The 11,382-nt window shown below is 54.1% G+C and overlaps 1 protein-coding gene across 1 annotated transcript; it reads left to right on the top strand.

Moving 5' to 3' along the window:
• Positions 1-3,984: 3,984 nt before the first annotated feature.
• Positions 3,985-5,977, top strand: LOC309604120 (acrosin-like; the record flags this gene model as incomplete). The annotated part of the gene is made up of 4 exons (XM_082339032.1): positions 3,985-4,163; positions 4,502-4,767; positions 5,048-5,193; positions 5,618-5,977. 4 exons carry the CDS (start codon positions 3,985-3,987, stop codon positions 5,975-5,977), a joined length of 951 nt encoding a protein of 316 aa, XP_082195158.1.
• Positions 5,978-11,382: the final 5,405 nt, after the last annotated feature.

The following is an 11,382-nucleotide window of genomic DNA, read 5'->3' as shown; positions in this document are numbered from 1 at the left end:
AGGGCCACATCTCTCCCTCTTTACAGGATGTCCTCTTTTGCCTTCAGCGTGGCTGTGCCGGTGTCGTGCTGTACAGCACGGCACCTTCAAACCCTTACTGCAAGCAAAGTATCACTCTGTCTAAAAGACCCATTCTTCTCTTCCTGCCGTTTACATTTAACAATAGGAGGTATTTAAATCCCATATGGAAAGGATTATCATGCTCTTCTCCCTGGAAGAGGGCTAGCACTTCATTGTGCGTTCCAAGAAATCCATCTTATATTCTGCTTCCAAGAAGCTGTGATTTGGGCCAGTTTATGGCTTCGGGTAAAAAGACTAAAGCCAAGGAATTTCCCTAAAAGATTTACCTTGAACTAGCACAGCTACAAGTCCTTAGATGTCACAGATGCCCAAATCACTCAAACCATTTTTTTTTTTTTTTAAACCACAGGTTACTTTTGATAATAATGACGGATGTGTAACCATTCCTCTGTCAAGAGAAGCAGATGGCACTTGTCCTTCTCCTGGTATTCTTGCAAGGAGTTTCTGTGTAACAGAAAGGTCTTCCTCGAGTATTATGAGCATCTTGAATTAGAAAGGAAGTCCTATGCTTTTGTGAATGCCTTCTGTTTCCTTTCTTGGAAGAGATGTTGCTGCACTACGCCTGTGTGTCTCAACATTGGCTCTGCATTTCAGAAACCGAACCTGGAAAATCCTTAACTAATGATGCACTGAACCCCAAATCCCACCCTGGGGACAAAATAAAAAAACAAAAGAAAAAAAAAAAGCATATACTTCTGGAAAAGTCAAAGTGAAATCACCTGCCTGCCTGTGATGATATCCAGCATGAGCAGCTACTGAAAGCACCCAAAAGCTGTGACCCATAACGTCAGGGCTGCATTTAAAGACAAAGCCCCAGACAAACCCCCACCTCTAGCCAATAACTCAAACCCCTCTCCAACTCCAAGTCCCTGGCAGGCAGGCCTTATTCTCCTTCATGAACTGGTAGTATTAGTCACCTCTGCTGGAAGCAGCAAGCCCCCTGAACGAGATATACAGGGCATTTGGAAAATAGGCTCTGCCAGATCTCCAGCACATGGCCCTGCAGGGGATCCTGGGACAAAGACATTAACTAGAGAGCTGCTTGCGTCGCCTTTTCTCATCCTTTAGGCACTAGGAGCCAGAAGCAGCGCCCAGATTGCTCCGCTGGACCTGGCCGTTGATGCAGACGCTGGGGCCAGTGCTAGCTGTTTGTGTCAAGTTTAGAAAGGATGTGTTCAACGGCATTGCCAGCATGCTGGGACAGCTGGAACGTGCCAGAACTCCCCACTGCCCTTCTGCCATGTTACCTATATTCCTGTGAGTCAAGGGCACGCTCACAGCGTACCAATGACTCAACTGGGATGTACTTCTACTTAACAGGCAGTTAGGTCCCGCTACCCCAACCTCAGCAGGCCAGAGGCTTTATTTCACTTTTGGAACAAAGCTACTGCGTATTTACAGGACGTGCTGACACAGCAGTAACAGCTCAGAGTTTTGATAGACAGACAGCCTGCATGCCAGCACAGGAGGAGGAGGGCTCCAGATGATCCACCTTTTCTTATAGAAACAACAGCTGATGTAGTTCAGACCCCAAATGCTCGCCCGCGAGCACTGCCCAGGCAGCCGCTCCCCACCTCTCTGCAGGAAGCTGGATCTACTGTTCTGCAGACTGGGCCTGTCTTAAGAGCTGTGGGTTGATCATTTCCTACTCCGGGTGCAATACAGCAAACGAAGGCAAGGCAGAGGACGCTCTTGGAGCAGCATCCACTCACACACAGAACACTAAGAACAGGATTCATCTACACAGAGGTTCTGTCTACAATATGGCTGTCAACACCAAGTCCCTTTGCCTTGGACTTCCCGTACAGTCCCTGCAATCAGGGGGTTCAAGGCTGGCTTGACACGTCCTAGAGGAAAGGCTTTTATTAGGTAAGATCAGTCACGCCCTAAACCACGACAAACAAACTTCCGTAGACTACAGTGGGAGCCCAGACCCCTCATGCAGGTGCAGACACCTATTCACAGCTGCGATGGTTCCTACCATTAACGTCAGCAAGGAAGCCCGTGCCTGACACTGTACTTGATAGAGAACAGCAGGAGACTGTGCTCCTAAGGGTATGTGTTCTCTCCCTGATGCTGAGCAGAAAGCTGACGCGTTATGCGCTCTCACAGGGTGCAGGAGACAGATCACAACCCACATGACAGCAATAACGGATGCCTACCTGGCATTCCTAAGAGGAGGGCATCATCCCGGTGTCTGCAGAGGAAGGCGAACACTTGTGCCAGCAGGTATATTTAGACCCTGGAGCACAGAGGAGTCCCACGGAAACCTGCAGGCTGAATTAGCAAGACAAAGGCAGTTACTGACTGTATCAGGGGAAGCCATACAATAGGTTATGCTCTTTTTCCAGCAAGATGTCCTGCAATTTTTGACTAGGTACTGCTCCAGTCACCTCTTGGCTTCTTGCTGGATGAAATGGGCAGCATGGTAAGGACAGAATTGGAAGGACATCGCTTGAATAAACTTTAAATCGATCAAATTTGTATTTGTCATTGCTAGTAAAACAGGAACAAGAGCCTAGAAGAAAACATGCAAGGTCATGAGAGGACCCAGCTATCTGTTTGGTAAAATACAGCCCTGAGGGACTAATACTCAAGAACTCATCTCGACCTAACAGATGAATGACATTCTTTCTCAGTCAGCTCAGAAGAGAATCACATCCCGATCCTGAGAGGCTGAAAGAAGAAGATGTACTCTATGCCAATCTGCCAAGGCTGACAGAGGATTTACCAAAGCCATGGAGAATGGCATGTGGGGCTGAGAGCAGGAGCACCCTTCTCTGTCGAGAGCTTAGAGTTGCATGTCCGTGGCCACGCATACCAGGCGCCACAAGTGCCCTTGTCAGCGTTGGCCCAGAACAGCGCTATAACTCATAGACAGCAAGGACATGAAGCCTGCCAGCGGGGGCTGCTGTGGCTGACAGAGCCAGCGTGGGCCGTGCTGCATCCGCGTTTCACTGCGCTTTGTGCAGGAAGGTTGATGCTGCGTGGGTACGCTTGGCTTATTTGGCTTGCACATCACTGCTTGCCCGCTGCCGCTGTAACCAGATTGGGTCAACACCCAAACATGTGCACGCTGCCTGTAGGAGCTATCATCTCTGGTGTATATCTTTTGGGAAGGAGCTGGCGGCAAACGGCTGCAGAGAGCAGGGTGGCAGTGAACTCCCCAAAGAGGCTGTGATGCCCCACTTGGGCTGTTCCTGCTAGCTGGTAGCAGGCAGCGCTCGGAGCCTGGCGCTGCTGCCTGCCACGGGGCCTGCACACCCTCATCCCGCAAGCAGAGCACTCAGCGGGGGGCTGTCGGGGGTGTCCGATCCCAGCTTCTGCCTCCCCTCCTGCTTGGAACCCCCCATGTTGCCCCCCTCCCCCGACAGGCCACCGTGCCCATCACCCGGAACCAGCGACTCTGTGACATCATCAGCCCCGGGGACAAGGCCACCGCGGGCAATGTGCCTACTGCGGGCACTACGTCGGCTGCTGCACTGGTGGCAGCGATGAATTTGCTCCCCCTCCTCGTCCTGCTGGCCGTGTGCTGGCCTGTGCACGGCACATGGGACAGCTGTGGGTAAGCGGCCCGAGGCTCTGGGAGGGAGCTGGGGCAACCATTATGGGCTTCACTGGAGGGTGCCCGCTTGTCCCCCGTGGCCACGTCACAGCTTCCCGAACCCCATGTGGGAGCCTCAGTTCCCTGCCAGCACCCAGGCTGCCGGCACAACTCATCTACGGGGCTCAAGCAGAAACAGGGACGGATGGATGCACACCCCACAGGGTTCCCTGGCACTGCTGTCCATGCAACGCCTTGTGGGGAGGGAAGACGGCTGACCTTCAGCCTCAACAGCAGCGAGTGGTCGAGCAGGACAGTAATGAGTTTCTGGTTGCAGAGGGACCTGCGGGCTCCGGCCCATGGCTGCTCACTATGGCACGTGGCGCGTCGTGGGGGGCAGAGATGCCCAGCCAGGGGCCTGGCCCTGGATCGTCAGCATCCAGGGGCCCTGGGAATTAGGCACAGGGCACATCTGCGGAGGCTCCCTCATCAGCCCACAGTGGGTCCTCACAGCAGCCCACTGCTTCATCAAGGCCAGGTAAGGAGGACCAGGGAACGAGCATTTCCCCACAACACTAGCAGCTGCCCTGGACACAGCACCATGTGCTACTCCCATCCCGTTTCCTTGCAGCACACCCAGTGCCTGGGCACTCCAGAGCCCAGCTGAGAGACTGCTCAGGAGAAGGCTGGGCTCGTGCCACTGCTTCCTAGCAGCCTCCAGCCCGACATCCCTTGCACCTAAGGCATGCGAGGGCAGTCGCACTCTCCGTAGCGCTGCTGCCCTCTCTCCCCTGTGAAGGAGAAGGCAGGGAACTGCTGGGCTGCTGCAGCACACGGCTCTGCTCCCTCTGACCCCTCTCTCCATCTGCCTTCCAGGCACATCACCATGTGGCGCGTGGTGGTCGGGGCCACCCAGCTGACTCAGCTGGGCCCTGAGGTCCAAGTGCACCATATTAAGCGGCTCCTGGTTCACGAACACTACAGTAATATCTTGGAGAGGAACGACATTGCCTTGCTGGAATTGGACCAGCCTGTCCAGTGCAGCTACTACATACAGCTTGCCTGTGTGCCCGACGCCTCGCTGAGAGTGTCAGAGCTGACAACCTGCTACGTCAGTGGCTGGGGTTCCACGACCGCGAGATGTGAGTTCCCAAAAAGTGCTCATGTCCTGAGTGCAAGCTTGGCACACTGGGGAGATGGGCTGGGCTTCCTGAGAGCAGAGGCGAAAGCCAGAGTCAGGCTGCGGGGACGTCTGCCTACAGAGAGATGGGCCTGAGCCATTCCCCAAAGCAGGGCAGAAGGGAAACACCGGTACAACGCCTCTCAAGACGCAAAGCCAAGCCCCACAGAAAGGGTTCACCCAGACAGGCGAGGAGAACTGGCAACGAGCTGCTGGGTGTTAATTCCTTTCTGTGCTCACAGCTGGAGGAGCAACGGATGTCCTGCAGGAGGCCAAGGTCCGCCTCATTGATGTCAACCTCTGTAACAGCAGCCAGTGGTACAGAGGGGCCATCCACAGCTACAACTTGTGTGCTGGCTATCCGCAGGGTGGCATCGACACCTGCCAGGTAGGGGCGTGCTGCAAGTCAACCCCCGACAGCACAGGCAGCCCTGACACAACCACCCAAACGCACCCCAGCACGGGCTTTGCCTGGCAAGTCACCCTGCCACCGCTGGGTCCCCACCGCTGTTGGGGCTCACCTCCCCTTCCCCCAAAAGCCCATCTAGTGCTCTTGGCAGCCCAGAGCTCCAGATCCCAACCCTGGCACCTCCGTCTTTCACCCATCCAGGATCACTGTGCAGAGATGAGAGAGCCCTGCCTTACAGGCCCACAGCCCCCTCCCAGTCAAGGTGCTGGAAGCTCCAGCACCCGAGCAGAGCCGTTCTGTGCAGTGAACACAGCTCTGGCAGGTGCTGTGAGAGAGAAGGAGCCAGCCATAGTGCCGACAGTGGCCACCCAACAACACCTTAATGCTCTCTGCCCTGCTGCAGGGTGACAGCGGTGGTCCTCTTGTGTGCAAAGACAACAACGCCGACTACTTCTGGCTTGTTGGAGTGACCAGCTGGGGGAAAGGCTGTGCGAGAGCAAACCAGCCCGGGGTCTACACCTCCACTCAGCACTTCTACGACTGGATCCTGGTACAGATGGGACTGCACCCAGCACTAAGGGCTGTGCCAACATCACGGGCATGGAGTCATTTTCTCACCGCCTCAACCCCCGTTCAGAGGCCAAGGCCAACGCCAACACAATCGGGCAGGTTTAGCTCCTGCCCACTTCCACTCCAGAAGCTGCTGAAATTCTTTACTCGCGTGCAGGAGCTCCTCCAGGTCCTATGGGGAAAAAAGGCTTGAGCAGCAGGAGGAACAGGATCCAGCACAGCCTGCAGTGTACCACAGCCAGTTCCTTCTGGGGCAATGCCAATCCAAAGGCAGCCTCAGTGTCAAAGGCCTGCTCTGTCCTGCCCACACTCCACTGAGTCCTCACAAATGCTCAAGTTGACTTAGTTCTTGAAATAAAGTTTCAGTTTTCACAGCTAACCATGCTTCAGTCCGCTTCAGTCCACTTCAGTCTCCTGTGCAAGGCAAGGACCTCCATGCCCGGCACCTGCAAAATGAGGCTGCAGGCAGACAGGAGGGCACAAAGGGAAAGAGTCACTCAACGGGGCTGAAACTGTGCCCGGTCAGAGAGGAGGGTGAGGGTGGTGTGGAAGAAGGGAACACAGGTCACAGGGGGCTCGAGGTCTTGGGGACATCAGCTGGCAACACAAAGAGCCTTAGGCCGTCTACTGGTGGGATCCCTGTGTGTGTGTGTGTACAATGCACTGGTGGACTCGAAACTGGACTCTCTCATGACCCAGGAGACACGGATCTAGAAAGACCCAAGGTTTGCACGAACGACTTGGTAAAGAGCTTGACATCCAGCCACAGACATTACCTGGACTTCATTTCCATACTGTTATTTCAGGACTAGGAACATTCTGTGCTTATGAATCTGGGGAGTGAAGGTGGCTTTATGTTTCACTAGCAAACATCCAATCCTGATCATCTGCAAAGGCAGAAAAGGCCGGGGCTGTGGTTATGTTTACGTAAGTGGTGGTTACGTACACATGGCTGCTGGTAAAGGCATTGCTCTCTCTATGCGAATCTGCTTTGCCGTTCACATTAACTGTGTAAGCCTGCGTGCGTGTTTGTGTACCTGGCTCTTTGGAATGCAGCGTTAAGTCTCTTGAACACACACACGGCAACAGCAGCAGCCACATCCATCAGGCTGGGACAGGACAAGCCTCCTGGGCGCAAGAGCCCACCTGATTCAGCTCCAGCGGACCTGAAAGGAGAAATCCCCCGTCTGCACAGGTCTACTGGTTCCGGCTGCTCTGGGAAGTACAAGGCCCGGTGCTTCACACCAGGTTAGTGCTGCCTCCTCTCCTCTGCACGGGCAGCTTTGTGAAGTCCCCTATGGTTTGCCTGTCCAAAGCTCCAAGAGAAGAAACTGAGCTACACCCGGGGGTTTCTGCTGCAGGATCCTTTCACAGTGCTCCAACCCCAGACCAGCGCTGCCATGGGCTGACCCCGCTGACCCCTCACTTGCCCCCGCTGCTCTTTGGCCTGGAGTCAGACCCAGCCGAGAACTATGATCTGCTGCAGAGCGGCGCAGGGCCGGAGCTTCTGCAAGTCCCGAAGGAGATCAAACTGCAGAAAGTGCTTTTTGAACAGCGCATGGAGTCTGGGGACAGCCAGGTCAGGAAGGGCAGGGATCCCGCCCTGCTGCCTACCAAACTGCACTCCTAAGCCCTCCTGCTGCCACTGCTCCTGGCCTCTTGCTGCTCCACCCCCTTCCGTTGCTCCATGCTGGAACCCCATCCCAAACCCACCAGACCCCCCCGCCCCCAACTACCCAAGCTCAGCCTTAGAGCTACCCTGCAGCTCTGGCCCAGTGACACCGCTGACTGATGGAGCACTGGGGCAGCAAACTGTGCGTTGGGGAGATGGCCAGCCCTGCTAGGAGGGCAGCTCAGGGGACCCTGTGCTCTCTGCTGGACGTTCAAGCTGAGGCCTCTTGACAGAAACCCGGACTGGCTCAGGGAGGGACCATGAGACAGCATCATCTCCAGAGCCAGAACAGCTCCTTTCAAACCATCATCAAGGTGAAGCAAAGGGCACGCCCCAGTCTCCAGAGATCCCAGCGCAGCTGGAGGCACGCTCTGCACCCCTGGGTGGGAACAGAGCCGGCAGCTGCAGCACCAGCACTTGCCAGGGGCCAAGAGCACAGCAAGAGGAGGATGGGATGGATGGTCCTGGCAGCTTCAGAGGCAGGACCTTGCATGGCTAGTGCAGAGGGGACGTGCTGAGGTGGGAAGCAGCTCAGGGTATGCATGCTCAAGCACCTCCAAGTCCTTCATGACTCCAGGAGGTGGAGATGTGGCTGGTGCTTGGCAGGCCTGGTCCTCTTGTGAGGTCTGTGGGTGCTGGGGCTGATCAACCAGGTGGGCTGCAACCACATGCCAGCCCCATGACTGAAAGGCTCGCTCTCCTCTTGCTCGTGAGCTAGTCCAGCTTCGAGTTCACTAGCCAACTGCACACGCCCACAGCGCTCCCACCAGCAGCTGGCCCCAGACACTCGCTGTTTCCAGCTGCTGGGGCCCTGTGACCTGTGTTCCCTTCTGCCGCTGCTAGCAGCCAGGCCTCTGGACCCACCCCCGTCACGCTGGGGACACAGAGTGGGGCCACACAGAAAAGGATTTGGAATCGCTCTCAAAAAGAAGGTAGGACGGACTGTGGTTAACAGGTGCAGGGCTCAGGCAAGCAAGCAAACCAACCAGCACTTTGCTTATGTGTGACTGGCTCCTTGATCCCCCTTTCTCCCTGTTTTCCATGCTTATACACCCCCCTCCTCTTCCTTCACTCCTCCCTTTCTCCGCCTTTGTCTCCTCCCAAACAAGGCACCCACCCCCAGTTATTTTTTTCCCCCCTTGCTCCCAGGTTTGCCCCATCTGTGAACAGAGTTGGGGTTTCAGGTGCCGTTAGCTAGGTCACCTTGGACTTCCATGGCATCACTGATGCGGTTTCCTGGGTACTGCTATCCCTGACAGATTCCTCTCCCCAAAATGACCCCAGCTCTTCCTTCAATTATCTGCAAAGTGTGGCCACCTCTCGCATCATTCCCCCTCAACCACCTGCAAAATCTGGTGCTGGAACAGCAGAGTATCCACAGAAGACAAGTTGTCTTCTCTAAGGCCTTCTTCCGTCTGCTCTAAGCAGATATGGGGCACCACCTTCAGGTCCATTCTCAAAAACCAAAGCAGCCTTGAGTCCAGTTTGCTTGGGGCCCAGTTCTGGTGCCTGTGAAGCCATGTGATGCCTCAAGGGCTCTGAGAAGAGCAGCTATTGCACTTTCAGACAGAGCCTGCCCTGTCATCCCAGGGACCAGGCTGCACACCCAGCTCTGGGCCTTAGGTCTAACCCCACAAGCCAGGATGGCAGCACCAAGCTCCTGCACCTTTCACGAGCTCTGAGGCTGCCCCCCTTCAAGCCACTGCTCTCCACCCTGCTCAGCAAATGCAACGCACGTGGCTGCGTCCTGCTTTTCTCCCATGACCGCCCTGCACTCCAGCATGTGAGCAAGGCTCCACCATACAGCTGTAGAAGGCAGACAGATGAGGTGAGGTTGATACAGGATTCACCAAAGCCATGGAGAACGGCATGTGGGGCTGAGGGGTTCAGAATCAGAGTCACTTAGGTTGGAAAAGACCCTTAAGATCATTGAGTCCAACCACAAACCTAAAACTACCAAGTCCACCACTAAACCATGTCCCTAAGTGCCACATCTCCACGTCTCCACATGTTAAATGCCTCCAGGGATGGGTACTCAACCACTTCCCCAGGCAGCCTGTTCCAATGCTTGACAACCCTTTTGGTGAAGAAATTTTTCCTAATATCCAACCTAAAGCTCCCCTGGTGGAACTTGAGGCCGTTTGCTCTCCTCTTATCCAACCGACCCCCACCTCACTACAGCCTCCTTTCAGGTAGTTGTAGAGAGTGATAAGGTCTCCCCTCAGCCTCCTTTTCTCCAGGCTGAACAACCCCAGCTCCCTCAGCCGCTCCTCACAGGACTTGTGCTCCAGACCCTTCACCAGCCTCGTTGCCCTTCTTTGGACACACTCCAGCACCTCAATGTCCTTCTTGTAGTGAGGCGCCCAAAACTGAACACAGGATTTGAGGTGCGGCCTCACCAGTGCTGAGTACGGGGGGACGATCACTGCCCTAGTCCTGCTGGCCACACTAATTCTGATACAAGCCAGGGTGCCAGCGGCCTTCTTGGCCACCTGAGCACACTGCCGGCTCATCTTCAGCTGGCTGTTGACCAACACCCCCAGGTCCTTTTCCGCTGGGCAGCTCTCCAGCCACTCCTCCCCCAGCCTGTAGCCTTGCTCAGGGTTTTTATGATCCAAGTACAGGACCGGGCACTGAGCCTTGTTACATCCTCATACAATTGTCAAGGAGAAAATGGCAAGAGGATTAGGAGCAACAAAAGGATATGGATGAGGAGAAGTTGGATGGGAAGTTGTAGGAGAAGGAGGAGGAGAAGGAGCAACACAGAAGGAAGACGAGGATAAAGAGGAGGAAGAAATAGGACAAGGATAAAAAGGAACAGGATAAGGAGGAGAAAGATGAGAAATGAGCAAGAGGAAGAAGAAGAAAAGGTGGAGGAAGAACAGGAGAAGAAATAGGAAAAGGAACAGGAATAAGATGAGGAAGAGGAGGAGGAGAAAGAGAAGTAAAAAAAGGAGGAGAGGAGACAGGAGGATGAGGGGGAGGAGAAAGAGGAGGAGGAGGAGGAATAAGAGGACGAAAATTATGAAGAATACGAGGACAAGGAGAAGGAAGAAGAGGAGGAAGAACAGGATTTGGAGGAGGAGGAAGAAAAAGAGAAATATGAGTTAGGAGAAGATGAAGAGAAGAAGGAGGAGGAATATGGTGAAGAACAGCAGGAGGAGGAGAAGGAAGAAGGAGAAGAAGAGGAGGAAGTAGAAGAAGAGGAGAAGGTGGAAAAAGAACAGAAGGAACAGGAGGATGAGGATAAAGAACAGGAGGGTAAACAGAGTAACAGAACAACAGGAAGAGGAGGAAGAAAATGAGAAGGAAATAGGAGGACGAAGAGTTAGAGGAGGAGAAGGAGAAGGAGGGGTATAAGGAGAAGGACTATGAAGAACAAGAACAGGAGAAGGATGCACATGCAGAAGATGAACATGCAAAGGTGTATGAGGAGGAGAAAGAGAAGGAGACCAAGGAAGAGGAAGAAAAGGTGGAAGAAGAACTGGATGAAGACAAAAAGGAGGAGAAAGAACAAGAACAGGAGGAGGAGGGAGAACTATAGGAAGAACAGGATGAAGAACATGAGAAAGAACAAGAAGAAGAGGAAGAGGAAGAACAAGAGCAGGAAGGAGTATGAAGAGGAACATGAAAAGGAATAGAAGGAAGGACAAGAGGAGGAAGAGGAAGAAGAGGAGGTAGAGGAGGAAGAAATGGAAGAAGAGAGTGAACAGGAGGAGGAGAAACAGGAGGAGGAAGAAGAGCAGCAGGAGGAAGAAGGGAAGAGAATCAGGAGAAGAATGGGGGGATGAGGAGGAAGAAGATGAAGAGAAGGAAGAACAGGATGAGGAAGAGGAGGAGGAAGAACACGAGAAAGAGTAAGGGAGATGGAGGAAGAGGAGGAAGAACAGGATAAGGAGGAGGGGGAGAATAAAGAAAAGGATGAG

This window comes from Platalea leucorodia, assembly GCF_965183815.1.
Source record: "Platalea leucorodia genome assembly, contig: HAP1_HAP1_SCAFFOLD_369, whole genome shotgun sequence".
In the NCBI taxonomy this organism is placed as follows: Eukaryota; Metazoa; Chordata; class Aves; order Pelecaniformes; family Threskiornithidae; genus Platalea; species Platalea leucorodia.
The sequence above is the reverse complement of the archived record's forward strand: the minus strand, read 5'-3'. Positions and strand labels throughout refer to the sequence as shown.